This window comes from Varanus komodoensis, unplaced genomic scaffold, assembly GCF_004798865.1.
Source record: "Varanus komodoensis strain SLA01 unplaced genomic scaffold, ASM479886v1 scaffold8, whole genome shotgun sequence".
NCBI classification, from domain to species: domain Eukaryota; kingdom Metazoa; phylum Chordata; class Lepidosauria; order Squamata; family Varanidae; genus Varanus; species Varanus komodoensis.
The window spans coordinates 1,273,151-1,291,422 of NW_025336481.1; the positions used below are offsets into that span (position 1 = coordinate 1,273,151).

Sequence of the window (18,272 nt, forward strand, 5' to 3'; positions counted from 1 at the left end):
GTCAATGAAAGCTGACCCTCAATAACCTGAGAAAGGCCCTGCTGGATCAGGCCCAAGGTCCGACCGGTCCAACGTGCCGTACACGCGGAGGCAAACCTGCTGCCCACAGGATTCCAGCAGGACGGGGGCGAGACCTTCCTGCCCAAGCGCTTCAGCAGCTGGAGTAGGCAGGCAGGCCGCCTCTGGTGGAGGGGGCAGCACGTGGCCAGCCAGGCTAGCACCCACAGATTGCCTCCCCCATTTCTCTGCCCGACCCCCTTGCGACGCCATCACCACTTCCCGAGGTGGAGAATCTCACAGCTGGACTACATGCTGTGTGCGGAAATAGTTCTATCCGTCTGAAACCAGCTACCGCTCAGCCTCATGGGATGTCCCGGGTTCGAGAGTTGGAGAAAAATGCCTTTGCTCCACTTCCTCCACACCATGCATCATTTTGAAGACCTCTATCCTGTTTCCCCTTCGTTTGCCCTTTTTCCAGCCTCCCCCCCACCATCATTTTCATTGCCCTTCTCTGCACTTCTTCCAACTCGGTGTTCTTTTTCTGGTAAGGGGACCAGCGTGAAACAACATTCCAACTGCAGTCCCAGCAAAGATTGGTTTAGGGGAAGTAAGAGTTTGGCAGTTCTGTTTTCTGCCCTGTTCCACGGCAGGGGCATGCTGGGAGTTGCTGACCGCCTGTCTGCAGGGTGCAAGCTCAGGTAAGGCTGCACTAGTTCCCCATGGCAAAGATGCAGCACCCACACCAGAAGCCCTGTGGGGTGTCACGGGATTGGGGCTCTACCCTTTCTATTTCCCACAGTTTTTCAAATGCCCAGGGAGCCACTCTGACCAGCTCCCACCCACAAAGGGGCTTCCTGTGATACGGTGAAACTGGGGCGGGGCAGGGGGGTCACTGGTTAGCCCAGCCTACTGGAGGGGGCCTCTTCCCAGTTGCATCTGCAAGCTGCCAGTGGCTTTCGTGGCCTGGGCATCCCTGTACCATGACAGTCCTTCAAGTATTTATTCCTTTAGTTCCACTGCTTAGAACAGCAGGGAAGTCACCTTCCGTGTGCAAGAACTCGCTCAGAACCTTGACATCCACGGATGCCTTGTGCTTTGAAACGGGACAGTTTCCCCCAAGTGGCGAAATCCATTTATCTCCCACCTGCAAAAACAGAGAGGTCTTGCCCTGAACAGTGTGCTTAGCATGTTTTGCTTCGATATCAATGCTTGCACCACAGCCATGCGCACCAAAGGAGAGGAAGGGGCGCATCGGCTCAGTCTAGGTGCCCCGTGTCTCCCTACCCCGATCCTGGACTTGAGTCTCTTGTCACAAACCAAAGGATGCACCGCCGTCATGAGGCATCAACTTTTATTCCCACTTCTTGAAATGCCTTCGCGTGAGGTCTTCAGCTGGGATGCGCTCCCCCTGCATTGTGGGTGAGGGCAGCTGTGTCGCTGTCGTCAGCAGGCAGAGCAAAAACTGTGTCCCCCCCGCCCCCCGCCCCAGTCTCCTCCGATTGCGCGGTCCAGGTTAAATGCTTTCTGGGCAAGTCACACACCGGCTTCTCACCAAACACGGCAATGGCTCCGCCTTGCAATAGGCTGCACTGGAATCCACTCTGGCCTGCCTTCGGCCTGCCTGTGGGAAACGGGAATCTGTTTCTCCGAGGGTGATCCCAAAGATCCCAAAGGAATTCCAGCAGCTGCATGCTGGGGCAAGGAGCGCTGTTCAGCCAGGCAGTGAGGAGGAGGATTCGGCAGGTCCCCGGCGCAGGACTGTCTCGACTGTCTCTCCTGCAGCACTCTGGCTGAGTGCTACACTTTCGGCTGTGTCTGAAAAGGCTTGAAGAGCTGCTTCAGCTGTTTCTTCCTGTCATTGTTGTAGCCTGGAACGAGAGCGATAACAAGGCATTGTGTGCGACTTGTCTCCTCCGCGGAGTAGAAGATAATTGGCTGCTCCGACCGAGCTGAGCCGCTGCCCATTGGAACGTCCACCTGGAGGAAATGCTGTACGTGCCTCTCAGCCCCTGATGCTACCGGGCAGGCTGTGACGGGCACGGGGCTGGGGGAAGCGAAGGTGGGGAGCGAGAGCCACGTCTCTCCAGCGTCAAGCCAGGAATGGATCGCAAAATTGTGGTACCTTCATTGTGTGCCTTCTAGGCGGTGTTTTCCAAGGGAAATGGAGAACCACAGGGCTGCATGGTTCTCTAAAGGAACTATACGAGAACATTTTTTAAAAAATCTCAAACTATCATATTCTCATCTCTCAACCATGCTGACTGAACCGCTCACTTAGGACAGCAAAATTGATTTGGGAACAAGTCCTCTGAATAGTTTGGCAAGTCCTACGCCCACGAGGCCGCCTGACCACTACCAGTGGTGGGAGTTTGCATGTCTCTTTGGGGGTACCTGGGGAGAAAAACAGCGAGACCTGCAGCCTCACGCAGGTGATGGGCCAGAGTCCTGCCCACAGCCCGCAAGGGCCCTGCAGCTCGGTACCTAGATGTGTGTTTGCCACAAAGCCGTTCATGGGTGTATCCAGGTTCCCGTCTCCTCTGCTGACAGGCCCGTCATTCCATATGAGGTCGAAGCCTCCCACGCGCTTCTCTTTCCCTGTCAACCTGCAGGAGCGAAAGCAGCACTGAATGAGTCCACTGCCGTGTAACTGCCTCAAAGGGCCGAACTCTGCAGCTGGTCTAAAATACAGACACGCCTTTAACGCTTGCATGCGGGCGCCAGCGCCAAGCTCACCCTGCCCAGGGTTCCAGCAAAAGCGCGGGCCTTTGGCCTGCTGGACGGATTCCCTGCCTCTGCTGCCCATGGCCCCGTGTTTGTCCAAGGACAAGTCCAGATAGGAGCATGGGAGGGCACGCCTGGGTTTATACCCGTCCCCTGTCGCTAACTGCACCAGCAACTCCACCCTGCTCCCCACCCGGATCGGAGAGCACAGGGATCCGAATGGGGCGCGGTCAATGGGGTGCAGCCCCGCAGCTGCACAGCGATCCCTTTGTGGGCACGGATCGTATCCGCTCGCTCCTCGCTGCAGGATGCTGGACAGAGAATCGGGAAAGCTGCGGCTCAGGGAGAATCCCTCCAGAGCAGACTGGCCCATCTGGTTTATGGGTGGACAAGACTCGTTTGCACGCTTTGCCTTCCTGAAATGTTTACCGCTCTGCTCCCTGTGGACGCAGTGTTCTGGGAACATAAATTTAGCACCTGCAGAATGCCAGAAGGTACAACCTGGCAAGCAGGGGGTTGGGACCCTCTTCCGCTGAAGGGCAAGCCCCGTCATCTCACCCAGGATGCCTGGAGGACTGTGTCCTGTGGGGAAACAGTCATGGGGAGCAGAAGGCTGGAAACCCACTCCTTGTTTCTGAGCCTTTGACCTAATCTGAATAAAGGCAGGGCTTGAAATACACAGGATGGGGGGCGGGGAGGGGGGAGGCAGGGGCGATGAAGCGGGGCCCCTAAGCACAGCTTGCTTGCCAGCCTGCGTATTTTCATTGGACAGAGACTCCAGTGGGACCCCCCTCCCACTGGAATAATGGAAAATGCACACAGAAATGGTAACAGGCCTCAGTATGGTGGACAGCACAAATAACGCAGCCCATCGTCCACAGCTCACCTGCCCTCCATGTCCACTATGTTCAGTGTGTCCTCGAGAAGGCGGGTCTTGAGTTCATAGTCCTCCTGGCTGCTAGCCGTGAGAGACGGGGAGGCGTTCACTTCTAGCAGCCACCTGCCAAGGGAAGCGGAGCAGAGCATCGGGTGAGAAAGGGCCGTGCCATCCGCCTGCCTCGTCAGTCTGCTGCTGAGGTGGCGGCCGGTCCGGAGAGCCAGGCTGACCTGCCACTGGGGGTGCGAGCTGAGCCACAATGCCCCGGGGGTGGGAGGAGGAGAGGGGCAAGGCTGAGCGAGACCGGCCTCCTCTGGACCCTTTCCAATTTTTCTGCATCTTTCTTGAACTTCGGTGCCCAGAAATGCACACAATACCCCAGGTGAGGCCTAACTAGTTCTGAGTAAAGGTGAACTATTAATTCTTGTGGTTTGGAAGTGGTTCTTTTATTAATGCACCCCAAAAATTGCATTTGCCCTTTTAGCGGCTACAACACATTGTTGGCTCATATTTAGCTTGTCCACAACCACTTCAAGGTCCTTCTTTTCCACCGTACTGCTGAGCCAAGTATTTCCCATCTTGTACTGAGGCATTTGGGTCTTTTTCCCTCGGTGGAGGACTTGGCATTTCTTCCTAATGAATTTCATTCTGTTGATTCCAGCCCAGCATCCCAGCTTATCCTGGGTCTTCTTTCTGTCCTCCAGTTTTATGTCACCTGCAGATGTATCATTCCTTGTACTTCCTCATCTAGATGAGGAATAAGGAAATTGAGAAGCACGGGGCCCAGGACCGAAGCCTGGGGCACCCCACTGGTTACCTCTCCCTGGTTTGAGAAGATGCTGCTGATGAGCAGTGTGGTGTCGTGGTGAAGAGCGTGGGACTGGGACTCAGACGGCCTTTGTTCGAGTCCCTGCTCAGCCATGGAGCCAACTAGGTGACCTTGGGCCAGTCACAGACTCTCAGCCCAGCCTACCTCACAGGGTTGTTGTGGGGAGAAGATGGAGGAGGAGAATGATGTAAGCTGCCTTGAGCCCTTTGTAGGAAAAAGGCAGGATATGAATGAATGAATGAAAGAGTGCTCTTTGAGTCCAAATCTGTAGCCGCTTCTGGATCCACCTGACGGGTCTTTTATCTGGTCCACCCCAGCGAGAATCGCGTGCCATGCAGCCCCGCTACATTTCCCCGGCAAACACACCCAAGGGCTCTCAGCCAGTTCGATCCTTATCGCACCTCTGAAGGACCCAAGGAGCGCAGCGCTGGGAATGCCTTTCCAGACCCCGGTTCCCGACAGCAGTACGATTGCTCTTTCCCACGGGGGCGGGGGGGGGTGCAGCAGCAACTGCTCAACGCAGCCCAAGGCGCTGCCCCTTCCCTCTCTGAGCTGGGAGTGTGGCCCCTCAACGCAGCGCTACTGGGCGGCACGGGCATGAGACAACGCGAGCGACAGGCACATCTCCTTGGAAGAAAGAGGCGTGTGAGCAAGCCGTGCTTGCAGCCCCCGCTTCGGCGACCTTCCGCCGCTCAGCTGAGCTCACTGCACGGCCCTGGTCCAGTTCGCACCGGCACGGGCAGGCCCGTGTCTCCTCTTGGCATTCGAGTGGCGTTCTGCATGCCCCTCGCTCATGCAGAGGTGCTTCCGTCCTGGCCGCCTTTGTGGCCGAAGAGGCAGCCTTGTCTTCGAGCGTCTTCTTGAGCGCCCATCGAGCCAGCGACGCAGCCGGGGAACTCCAGAGCTCGGCCTAGGGTCTCCTGGGCCCCTCCGTAGCGGAGGGCACCCCTTCGCCCCCAACCACCTTTCCATGCCTCGCAGCTCCTTCGCCCTTCTGCGCAAACGGTTTGCCAGCATTGCCTTAATGATGGCGACACCCTGAGCACATGCAGCCCTGTATTTTAAACCTGCTTGAATCGAAACGTCAGCATGCCTACAGGGCCTGTGTCTGCTGCCCTCATCGCCAGCCACTCCCTGGCTGGTAATTTGGGGCGTCGGCGCCCTGGACCTTGGCCGCAGGGCAGAAAGCTTGGGGTGCCTAAGAAGCCTGCGGTCCATCCAAGGAACGCGACACAGAGCTGCACGGGGGAAGCGTTGCTACGTCTTGCCCTCGCCTTTCTAGCCAGTGGCAGCGGGTCGAGCCACCGGCTTCAGAGCCTTCCTAGGCTCGGAGGACATCTGTCCCCCCTGCCGCCACCACGAGGTGGGTATCCCCTGAAGAGCACAGGGAATGCATCAGCAGCAGTTCTGAAGGCTGCCGGGAGCTCCCTCTGGTGACGGGAGGCGCTGCCGCTCGCTCGATGGCGGAGCACGAGGTCCGCATGCAGAGGGCCCCAGGCTCAACCCCTGGTGTGAGGGTCTTGGGCAGCTGGGCTCCGAAAGAACCTGGGGCCTGAGACTGCGGAGAGCCCCTCTCAGGAGCAGTCAATAGCCAGCAAGACAAAATTCCGGTCTGGAGCAACGTTACCCTGTAGCCCTGAGCTCGAGCTCACGCCGGTCCTGTTTATTTACAATTCATTTAATTCGTATCTATACCGCCCAATATACCGCCCCTGCGCCTCTGCTGGCCAGGGCTGATGGGGGCCCTCGGCTGAAAGACGCGGGGACCGCAAGGCAAGCCGCCACTCCTGGCTCGAAAGAGGCCAGTGAAAAGGACTCCTTTCCACCAGTGCCTGCTCAAGTGCGAACCCCCCACCCGTCCAGTCCGAGCCATCACATGCAGGGGAAGCCCCCCAGGAATATCAAACACAGAGAGTGCCCTGCGGCGAGGCCGCCGCTCGTGATCTCAGCAAGGACGCCGCCCATCCGTGGGTTCCCTGCGGCGATGCGTCCTGGGCACAGGCCACAGGAACTCGCCCACGCGTCCCGCAGAAGCTTGCATCCCCATCGCCTGGCGATCCTGCCCTCCGTCCCCCCAGCTGCCCGCTGCCGCCCCCGCCAACTCTCCCTGCCTCCCAGCTGCTCTCAGACTAGATGGCCCAGGAGACCCCTTCCGGCTCGCTCTGCTCCTCCGTTTCCCTCCTTACGGCTTGAGGTCCTGGTCGATCAGGATGTCGTAACCGTACAGCTCGAAGCAGTGCTTGTCGCTGATGATGACTTTCTGGACGCTCTGCAGGCTCCTGATGAAGATGTTGTCCATCTCGGAGAAGAGGTTCTCGGTGCTCTCCGCCCCGTGCTTGGCCGTCAGGTACAGGCGGAACTGCTGGATCATCCACTTGCATCCCTGCCCCAAGACAGGCTGATTAGTGGAGCCGAGCCGAGCCGAGCCGAGGAGGCAGCCTGCTGAGCTTGGACTGGGCTGGCCTGGGCTCAGACCACCGCTCAGCCAGGCAGCCCCCTCACTACTGGGCCGCTGCCAAACCAGCTCACACAGTGACCACTGGCTACAACGCAGGCGGGTGAAAGCGAGGTGCAGCTGGGGCTGAAGCGACAGACAGACACGCCCCCGGATCACCAGGAGCGGCCGCTGCCGCCACCGCCGCCCCCCCAGCTGGCCCGGGTGGCCCTCGGGGGTTTCCGCACCCCGGGGCTTTTCTGCATTTGCCGTGCTGCAGGGAGGACGGCCATCACGACGAGCGTGCGCAGCACTGAACGGAACGAAGCGTGGAGGCAGCCTCTGCCCAGAAACCTGCCACGATGAGGGGCAGACCGACCGGTGCATGCAGGGCTGCGTGTGCGGGCGGCACAGCTACGGCCGAGCACGGGGCAGTTCAGGAGGTGCTTCTCGCAGGACAGGCACACGACCTGCTGAATGGGAAGGACCGAGTGGTGTGCTGAAGGGCACCCCGGTGGGAGGAGGCAGAGGGGATGGGGTCGGCAGCCATCGAGCATGTATTGGAGGGGAGACCTGGGCCTAGTGCTAGGGGGGAACCAGGGCAGGCCTGGCCTGTGGCTCTCCTGGGCATGCCTGTGCCACACCGAAGGTGCAAGGAACACACTGAAGCTGCTGCTCCCGCGACACAAGCGTCTGTAAGCACGCGAGGGACAGGGGGAGAGGCAGGGACATGGAGCCCGGGGAGAGCTGGAGGGCTTCGTGAGCATTGGGAGCAGGAAGCTGACACAGAGGGCCCGGGAAGCCAGTGCGGCGAGGCAAGAGAAGGGAGAGAAGGCATGGTCGCAGCCCCGGAAGGTGGCCGTTGCAGGCACCGGGGAGGCCCCAAGGAGGAGTGTGTGGCAGCCGTGCACGAACACTCCAGGGTCCCCAGAGGCCAGTGGGGGACTCGAGTCCTTCCAGCAACAGATGAGAACCAGGAGGTAAAGAACCAGGAGCAGCTGGGAAGCGCTCCCCCGTGTTCCTTCCAAGCCTGCCTGCGTTTCCCCTGCAGCAAACCCTTAAAACACTCCGCTACTTTCGAAGCTGTGCCCATTTCAGTGGGGGAAACCTGGCTGTGGGTAGGACAGGTTTCCCTTCCCACCTGAATGTCCTCCAGCTGCGCTGGACTACAACTCCCATAATTCCCAGCCAACGTTAGCATGTTAATCAGTTCACGGGCCACGATTAACCCAGGTTAAATCCACCTATGATAGCCCAGTAGCTTGGGTGCAGTTCCCTTCCCTGTCGCCCCCAGAGTGTTTCTGCGATTGCACCAAAGTGCCTGCAACGTGCTGAAAAACCGTACGCGTTCACAGGTTGCTCGAAATGTTGCTGCAGCATGTTTGCTGCTTTTGCTTCATGGATTTGTTTTGTGTAGCTTGGCCCACCTGCTGGATGCACGCTAAGGAACAGCACGGGGAGGTGAAGGAAGTGCCCAGAAGATGGCTCACCTTCTCGGGGTCGTAGTCGGGGGCCGTCTTCTGCACCGCGACATTCGTTAGGTGAACATCTGCCACGAAGTGGGGTAAGGAAAGCATGCGCAGGAGGGGCGCGCTCAGCACCCGAAGGTCAGGCCTGCCCCCCAGCAGCCCCACGGAGCTCTGGCTCCCAGCCATGTATCCTCTCACCCACCCACCCGACCGATACCTGGGCCCCCGAGGGGGAAACAGGCAGGGTCTGTCCATGACAAGGTGAAGCAGGAGGAAATGGGCATCTCGCTGTCCGTGCAGGAAAGTGGAGAGCTAAAGGCCGAAGCTGCCCTGATGGTCCCAAGCTGGGCTTCCCTCCCTCACCTGAGGCTCCACAGCCCTTGCCGCGCACCGGGGTCCCGGTTCAGCCCCGGCACTTCCGGCCACAGCCTGTCCGGCAGCGCGGAGGGCTCCTGCTCATCAGTGTGGGGTTAGGCAGGGGCACGTCCGTGGCCACAGACGGCCGCAGGTATGAAGGCTGCCTAGGGAGGCCTCGGCCATGATAAAGGTCAAGGTTTCCCCTTGACATTAAGTCCAGCCATGCCTGACTCTCAGGGGCGGTGCTCATTTTTTATTTTCTATTTTTTATTTTTCAATTCATATCCTGCCTTTTTCCTCAAAGGGCTCAAGGCAGCTGACATCATTCTCCTCCTCCATCTTATCCCCACAACAACAGCCCTGTGAGGTAGGTTGGGCTGAGAGTCTGTGACTGGTCCAAAGTCACCCAGCTGGTTCCGTGGCCGAGCGGGGACTCGAACCTGGATCGCCTGAGTCCCAGTCCCACGCTCTTCACCACGACACCACACTGGCTCTCCGTTTCCTGGCCGAGGGAGCCAGCGTTTGTCTGCAGACGGTCTCCGTGGTCGTGTGGCCGGCATGGCTAAACACCGAGGTGCTCGGAACGCTGTTAGGCGGCCTATAAATACATGTAAATAAATAGATGAATAGAGGCTGGGGAAGTCATGGTCCTCCAGCTGTTCTCGGGTACAGCTGCCATGCACTGTCCGGGCTGGGGCAGATGGCAGCTGTAGTCCAACAGCCTCCTGCCAGCCGCCCGTTCCCCATCCCAGATGTACGGCGGACGTGTTGCACAGCGGCTCCCAGCATCCCCCGGCCCACCCCGCTGGGAGCTGTGGTCCAGCACTGCCGGAGGGTACCAGGCTGCGGACGGCTGCCAAGGGGCCGCACGCTCACGGGCCGGCAGGCGGCCCCGTGCGCCGGGGCCTCGCTCGCGCCTTGCGAGGCAGCCCGTGGGGAGGGAGGCAACGGGCCAGGATACAGTGGTCGTCGATGGAATTCAGCGTGAAGCGGGTGTTGGAGAAGCGGGCGAAGCCGTCCCGGTAGAGCCACGCTTTGAGCGGGAGGTACTGGGAGGGAGGGAAAGCAGAGGTGAGCGGTGAGGCCTTCCCGGGAAGACCCCACGCGGGCGGGGAGGCCGCGGGTGGCCCAAGCACTCCGGCTCACTCACCGACATGACCAGGACGTACACCCGCAGGTCGAACTTCCGACCTGCAAACCAAAGAGAAAAGCGTCGGGGAGACTGCGATTCATTCCTTGCGGTCCAGGAACACCGCACCCCGGAGCTCAGATCGGTCTCTGTGCAGCACAGATTAGCTTGACGCTGCTGCTTAGGGAGGGAAGGACTGAAACACGGACGCCCGAAACACTGCCGGAGAATACCAGGAAGTCGTAATTTTTAAAAACCATCAGGGGCATCCATGTAGTTGTATGCCTCTTTCTGTGAGTCCATTCCCCTAGTGGCTAACAGCTTATCAGATGCGCAGCAATGAACGTGGCGATTCAGCATGGTGACAAAGCACGACAGTGCCGGTAAGGAAACGCCTATGAAAAAGGCGGTCCAGCCAAACAATGTGGAATAAAACAGTGCAAATTCATTGATATAATCCACCAGCTTGGCCGAAGGGAGAATAAAGCAAAGTGCAGCCAAACTTTCCCCTCCCAAGAGGCAACGGCAATTCCCCCCGATTATCCTGCCAAGACGGACCAGCAGCCACCCCTTCCCCACTCTTCCGATGCCACATCATCTGCAAAGCAGCTAAGAGCAGGTGGAAAGTCGAGGTCATCAAAGAAACCACGGACTCTTGTACAATAGTCCAGCATAATTGGGAACAACAGAACTGCTGCCTTGTCTTCTCCGAGGTGGCAGTGTGCTGCAAGCCATGGGCTGCCAAGTGCATAGGCCGTTGCCAGCGGAAGCCCGAGCGTCTCTTGGACTTCCCAGAGAGGGACCTCAGGGGGAGGTGTCCCGTGGGCACGGCCTTTGTGCCCCACCGCCATTTCAGGCCGGACCAGCAGAGGGAGCAATTTCCACGGGAGGAGCTCTGTGCTGGCGGGTCGCCCCAAGAACAGCTCTGTATTAAAGACAACGTGGTTACCAAGAAAACCGCATTTTGGACTGGTAGAGAGACTGGGCAGGCAACTCACCACCTATTAAATACGGGTTCTCGATATATCGCTGAGCCACATAATTCTCCACCGGGATTTCATCTTTCTGCTCATCGAAGCGAGCACCGTCCTGTGGAAAGAAATGAGGGGACTTGCTGGGATCGGAAGCACGGGAGCAACTGCTCAGCCAGGCTGGCCTGGACTCGGCACTTGCCGGTGCGCAGGAGGAGGCCGGCTGCACGGTTTGGGGCCCGGCAGGGAAGGTCTTCCCTGGGTTCGGCTCTGATGCGGGTTTTGCCGTCTGCTTCTGCTGCCGGGAGCCAGCACTGCACCGAAATGCTGCTGAACAGCCAGCCGGGCCACGCGAGGCAGCAGCGGGCAAGCGTGGGCCACCCACCCTTGGCTTCCTGGGCTGCCACACAAAGCTTTACAACCCCCCGTGATGGAAGCCAGGGATGCCTGGACGTGATGAATGTGGAATGTCAAGGACCGCAGAGCTCAGCATGGGCAGCCCCATCCTAGGCCTCTTCTGATATGATGGCTGGAAGAGTCTGTCTGCCTGTCTGCCTGGGGGACAGGTCCTGGGTGCGTGTGTTGTCCAGAGCGAGAGCTGGGAGGCCCAGCACCTTCTCCAGACTAGAATCACTGGGTCCCTTTGGCGAGAGGGGCAAAGGCATTGTATGGGGCACGAATGGGAAACCAGAACTTGGGGGTTCTCCATCTGCCCCATAAGTTCATTTGGCTGTCATCTCTGCTCTACACTTGAGAATTCACAGGACGACACTGTTCAGCTCAGGCCAAGGCCTCGTCTGCTAGCCCATGGTGCAGTTTGTTGAATTCTGGGCTATCATGATGTGCCAGCATGGCTTTATGTTGGATTGTGAACTGGGTTTTTTAAATTATGGCTTGCTCATTGTGCACCCAGAGCCGCCAGCTGTTCATGGTTGTCTCACCAGGCTACAGAGATGATGGGCAAGGGTAGTTAAAACAATGTTCCATACACCAGTCCCACAGTGCTGCATGTGGAATATATGGAGGGAAGGGGAGGGGGAAAACAAACCATGGTTTGTTCAATCTTCTGTCAGAGGATCCAACAAACCATGGGTTAGATAAACCATGGGGTACTGTTTTGTACGAACTAGGCCACAGGATCTGAAGAGGCTGGAAGAGAGTAAATGCTCCCAGGCCTACCACCTCGCCATGGCAGCATAAGCCACAGGAAGCCCCCACTGACCAATCTAAATCCTAAGCAAAGAGCAGGAGGAAAAGGGGGTCCCAGCCTCTAGCTGCCGGATGGAAAGGTGTTGCTCACCGAGCAAAACTGTAAGGCGGGATGTTCCCAACTAATCCCTTCCTGAGAGGTGAGAAGGAGAAGGCATCTCACCTTCCTCCAGTCAATCACATCCTTGAGCTTCCGGAAGAGAAAAATGCCTCTCCCTTGAGACCGGGCAACCTGCAGGAAAGGAAGAAAACCGTCACTCGCCTTTCACCCGACTGGCTGCTGCTTCTTGGCCCACAGAAAGCAAGCGGTGATGAAGTGACGGTTTCCAGGGCTGTCAACACCCTGCTCTTAATCAATACATGAACCTGCAAACCGCTAATCAATTGCGCTCCAGTAACCAAAGCAGTGCCTCAGAACAGCCGGATTCCACAGATTGCATACATTCTGCCCGTGTCCACAATTCTGTCATTTTACATCTTTCATTCTGAAGTTTTAGAAAATTATATAGGCCATTCTGCTTCTATCGGGGGAGAAAATTCTGTCCCCTGCCCACTGCCATCTTAGTAATACAGCCACCTCTTTGAAACATGCCAGGCATTGCTTGCATACGTCATGCATATCTTCACAGGCAAAAGAGCTGGAAGCGCCTTTTCCCAAAATGAAAACCAGAGCGCCTTGGGAAGCTCAATTCTGCTGCCAACACCACTTCCTGGAACTATTCTCCAAAACTGGCACAGGTCACGGCCTCATTCTGGGCTGCATAAAGGCTAAGCAGAAGACTGGACTGTTGACCTTCCTACTGAAGCACAAGCCATGGCTTCACTGCTCTGGCCACTGGCGCGCTACAGAAGAATGAACAAAGCTGCCCACACCCAGGCACACCAGGCCTGTCTAAGCGACGCAAAATCTACTGGCTGAGGGGTCAAAAGCAGGGGAAAATTCTTTTCTACTCCTCTTCATTTTGTTTTGGATTTCAAATCACTGTAGAACCAAACAGAATTATTCTACAGCTATAGGAATGGATGGTTCAAAATTGGGAAAGGCGTATGGCAAAGATGTATACTGTCCCCCTGCCTATTTAACTTATATGCAGAGTACATCATGTCAAAGGCCGGGCTGGATGAAATACAAGTTGGCATTAAGATTGCTGGGGGAAATATCAGCAACCTCAGATATGCAGATGATACCACTCTCCTGGCAGAAAGTGAAGAGGAACTAAACAGCCTCTTGATGCGGGTGAAGGAGGAGAGTGCAAAAGTTGGCTTGAAACTCAACATTTAAGAAAACTAAGAGCATGGCATCCGGTCCTCTCACTTCCTGACAAGTAGATGGGGAAGAAATGGAGGTAGTGACAGATTTAATTTTCCTGGGCTCCAAGATAACCGCAGACAGGGACTGCAGCCTTGAAATTAAGAGAGGTGAAAGCTATGGCAAATCTAGACAGCATACTAAAAAGCAGAGACATCACCCTGCCAACAAAAGTGCGTATAGCCAAAGCTATGGTTTTCCCAGTTGTAATGTAAGGCTGTGAGAGTTGGACCATAAGAAAAACTGAGCGTCAATGAACTGACCCTTTGAATTGTGGTGCTGGAGGAGACTCCTGCGAGTCCCTTGGACCGCAAGGCGATCAAACCGGTCAGTCCTAGAGGAGATCAACCCTGACTGCTCTTTAGAAGACCAGATCCTGAAGATGAAACTCAAATGCTTTGGCCACCTCATGAGAAGGAAAGACTTCCTGGAGAAGAGCCTGATGCTGGGAACAATAGATGGCAAAAGAAGGAGGGGACGGCAGAGGATGATGTGGCTGGATGGAGTCACTGGGATGGTAGGTGTGGGTTTGGGTAGACTCCAGAGGACAGGAAGGCCTGGAGGAATGTTGTCCATGGGGTCGTGATGGGTCAGACACAACTTCGCAACTAAACAAACAAGCAATAATAAAACAGTATAAGATCCATAACAATTTAAATTGCAACTAGTTCCAGGTCAAAATTTGGAGAAGTTCTTTCCTCTGTCTTATCACCTGATCTTTTAAAAATGACTTTGGTAATAAGATGGCATATAAATGGAAAAATAATAAATAAATAAATAAATAATGCAAAGTATGTGCTCTACCACTGAACTATGTCCATGTCGCACCACTGAGCTCTGCCCCTTCTCTTATTCTGAAATAATTAACAAAACTGCGATTAACCTCTGGTAGCTGCAATGTGTTATTTCTGTGGCTGTCTGTGGCTCAAAGGACCCCACGACCCTTTCCCACTTAATAGATGCTTCCTGGGGCTCCGTTAATGCACATCTTGTGAAACCACCATCCGACCGACCCGCCCACCCTTGAGCTCTTTGGGAAGAAGCCTAGAAGAAGGCCCTGATTTGTCTCAAAGCCAGTCATCCACAAACTTTCCAGCTGCAGCTCAGTGGAAAGCCGAGGCTGTGTTTCTCAAGTTGACAGTGCCATTTTATTTAGCAGTATAAAAGGGAATGCTTGATGGTGTGCCATGATATAAAGGTTTTATGGGCACAACTTTGGGATGGTGGCATTACTCAGGCGGAGTGGTGCACTGGGTGAGTTATGCTGGCCATCCCAAAGGAGAGCTGGTAAAATCTTTACGGCCTCTTGTGTTACTCTACAATTTGTCTCTTCTACATTTCAGGCAAAAGTTTCCTGTGCTCTTGCAAGTATTTGGGAAAGGTTTTAGTAGGACTATGTTTTTTTCCACAGCTATTCTCCTTGTAAATCAGAAGGTTCTGGAGCTGGGCTTCAAACAATGCAAACAAGAAAATAATCCATAGCAGAGTGCCACTCCTGCTGATCCACCACCAGCTTTGTGGCCAACTGCTGGTTCATGCCAAAAGGCCGTTGAGCTCAGCATTCTGCTTTCTACTGCCAGACAGAAGCCACAGGATGCAGACAACCTGTGTACAAGCCACAGGATGCAGACAACCTGTCTGTCCATAAATAAGAGTTAGGGTTAGATTCCACCCTGCCATGAATTTGTCTAAAATCCCCTTTTAAAGCCATCTGACCGACTGGCCACTGCCACATCTTCCTGCAGCGAGTTCCATAAATTATGCCAGCCTCCCTCAACCTGGTATCTTCCAAATGTGTTGTATTGTAACTCCCATCAGCCCCAACCAACAGAGTATTCAACCCAGGCACCAGGCTGGGAAGGCTGAATTAAGCAATGTCTGAAGAAGCCTTTCCCTGAAATCCCTTACCATTCAGCTTCCCGTTGAATTCTACACCAAGCTCACCGTGGGTTATCTAACCCATGATAAACTATGGTGCAAATGGCTTCTGGGTATGAACAAAAGCAGGTTGCTTACCTGTAACTGATGTTCTTCAAGTGGCCATCTGTGCAGTCACACATACGGGTGCTGTACCTGCGCAGTGCCTTTGGCCGGAAGATCGCACCCATATGTGTGATGCACAGAGGCCACGACGGAGAATGTGGGTTACTCAAGTATCATCTGAACCTGGCCACAGCAGGTAAATTGAGGGTTAAACAGCCCTCACATGACTCTCAGTTTATGGGAGGCTTATGTGAGGGTGGTTCAACCCTCCAAGAACCCACAGTGGTTGGGTTTGGACAGCACACTACCACCCCATTAGGGCTTGCACAGTAGTGGCTGCACATTCCTGGCATGTTCCACGGCTCACTGTGGGTTAAATAACCCACGGTCAGTCCAGCGTATCATCCAAACCAGCCCCTTGAGAGAGTGAAAAACATCTCCTCCGCTTTCCCTGCATCTTGCAACGTTTTATACTCCTCTATCCGATACACCTGTAAATCACATTTTTCTCTTGTTCCAAGCATACGCCTTAGAGAAACAGAGAGGGCGAGCCCCAAGGAACATGGGGAGCAGGAGGTGCAGGGGGAAGAGGCACGAAACCCAGCAGATGAAGTAAGAGAAAGGAGCGAGTCCTTGAAGAATCGCTGCATTTAGCAAACATTTGGCTCTTTGGAGCGTTCGACGCACGGCACATATATCGTGCTCGCAATCCTTACAAGAGGCGCGTGCGGTCAGCCCCTTATGGCAGGCGGAACGGTCGAGGCTGGGAGAGGCTCACAGAAAGCCCGACGGGAGTTAAGCGGGGCAGGCGAGTCATGCGGTGCGGGATTTAGAGGTCCCGCCTCCTGAAGCTCCCAGGTAGCCCAGCCGCCCAAGCAAGCGCAGGGGCCACCTGAGTTTGACGGTGCCTATCGGCAATTGCGGCGGGAATTCCAGCCCAATAAGCAGCTGCCATCGCTACCTGGTCACGTGGGGTGTAAAAGGGACACCGCTGTGCCCTCAAGTCGACCGCCACTTTGCTGTGATCGAAGTTTATTCTGCAGAATAAAATAGTTTTTCTGCCTCCCATCGCCACCGTGCTGAACTGGCAGGGCGCAGTGTATCTGGACCCCTCGAGTCCAACAACAGCACAGGAGGGGCTGGAACAAGGGGCCTGTGGGTCTAACAAGACCTGTGGGGAGGGACCCGCAAGGTTCTTCCGCCTGTTTCTTAAAAGAGCAGATGCGGCTGGAAGGGAGGGCCCCATCCAGCCTGATCCACAGAGACCGCCTGGGGCAAACAGCCACCTTGGGAGGTTGACTTCAACTGGGAAGGAGGTCAGTGCTGCCCCCCAAGCATTACAGGCCCTGCCAAACCCTCTCCCAGCTCTGCAGCTGGACTTGCCATGGGGGACCCTATCCAAGATTCCCGAGGTTCTTGTCTCCTTTGAAACTTGGTCTTAGCAAAACATATGGGGCAAAGCTGTTGAGATTAGCAACCCACCCCCCTCACTCTCTCCCCCATAGGTACCAAGGCCACTCATGTTCCACATCCAATGGGCATTTCCTAACGATAAAAAAAATCAATAGTGCAGCACGAGCTACAGCATCATGCTAGATCACTGTGGCTTCTGGAATTCACTCCTTGCTAGAATCCCTCTGTGTATCTGGAAGGTTTGGTCCTAAACTAATCCCCTGTCGGCATCCCTGGAATTTTGCAGGTCTGTCTGTCCATCTAAAGTCACGGAAGTCCTCTGCATTTCTGCAGCCTTAGCAGCCCTCTTGGGCGCTGGCTTAGCAATCCCGGCATCCTAGTTCCCCCAGGTGATAAAGCAAGCGTTCGGAGCCCTGCAGGAAGTGAGATATTGGGCTGTTAAACTGTCCCTGAGTCAGGCTTGTATATAACCTTCTGGGTTTTAAGACCCATGTATTTTTTCCCAGCAGAACATTTTGTAAGGCAAAGAAAGAAATGTTTTTATTGCAGGCACTTTCTTGAGATATCCTGCCCGCCCGCCACCTTTTAAGTGATAGCTGCCTGAAAGCAGCACAGAGCACAGCGTGGCAAGAAGTCATCCGAAAAAAGGTGCCTTGGCCGCCGGCCTGTTTTACGGGGGCCTGGGAGGGGACTGGCAGATTCTGCCCCACCGAGGAGGACGGTGCGCACGCTCCATGCAGGCCGCTGTGCTTCTAACGATCGTGATGTCAGTTAGCATGGTTTGCTCAGCAATTATATCTGCTCCTCCATCAGTCCCATGTAACTGGGGACAAGCAGGCCACTGGGGCTGGGCACTGGGTGGGCTAGTTGAACCGATTAGAGGCGGAAGGATCCACCTCTCTTCCTCCTTACTGCATGTCCTGGGGTGGGGCAAGTGAGGGGAAAGAGTGCGGGAGAAAACATGAAAGCCGTTCTGGCCAGCGTGTTTTGACCAGCAGAGACAAGATAAACTAGACAAAACAACCCCTTCACATGCAGGAAGGGCCTTGATCCATGGACTAGCAGCACAGCAAGAAAGAGCAGCCGGGAAGCATATTCTTAAAACTACTCAGGTTAGGGTTACTAGTGCTGTTAAAGTGACCGTGATTAGAATAATTTCTTGAGCAATCCTTATACAGGTTTAGGCAGAAAAAATGCCTATAATTCCCAGCATTCCCCAGTCAGTTCCCAGCGTACATATACTGTATATCCTTCACAGAAAGTCTGGTGCCATTCATTTTTGTCCTCTGTGTGTTCGGAGAACTGATTTTGAGAAATTGCATTTGTACACATCTCTGCAAATTCAGAGTTGTGCAAATGCGCACTTCCAAAAAGGGACAAAAGCCCCAAAACGTGCATCTTTGTGCTTTATCCTTCCCTCCCTACCGGCCTCGCCATATAGGTCGGCTCATTCCTTTTCAATCGCGCCCTCTTAGGACAATGCCGCAACTATGACATATTCTGGCTTCATATTCTGCGGGCATGAAAGGGAGATTTTCAGCTTGCAGAATTTGCAGTGCAGAAATTTACAG

General features: G+C 55.3%; 1 protein-coding gene across 1 annotated transcript in view; it reads right to left on the reverse strand.

Moving 5' to 3' along the window:
- Positions 1-1,758: 1,758 nt before the first annotated feature.
- Positions 1,759-18,272, reverse strand: part of TTLL9 (tubulin tyrosine ligase like 9) — a 29,196-nt gene continuing 12,682 nt past the window's right edge. The window contains exons 6-14 of the mRNA XM_044455464.1: positions 12,160-12,228; positions 10,815-10,905; positions 9,838-9,878; positions 9,649-9,736; positions 8,352-8,410; positions 6,614-6,810; positions 3,608-3,721; positions 2,482-2,603; positions 1,759-1,868 (exon numbers count right to left, since the gene is read on the reverse strand). Of these exons, the coding sequence (XP_044311399.1) occupies positions 1,798-1,868; positions 2,482-2,603; positions 3,608-3,721; positions 6,614-6,810; positions 8,352-8,410; positions 9,649-9,736; positions 9,838-9,878; positions 10,815-10,905; positions 12,160-12,228 (852 nt within the window). The 3' untranslated portion in view covers positions 1,759-1,797. The remainder of the gene's footprint in view (positions 1,869-2,481; positions 2,604-3,607; positions 3,722-6,613; positions 6,811-8,351; positions 8,411-9,648; positions 9,737-9,837; positions 9,879-10,814; positions 10,906-12,159; positions 12,229-18,272) is intronic.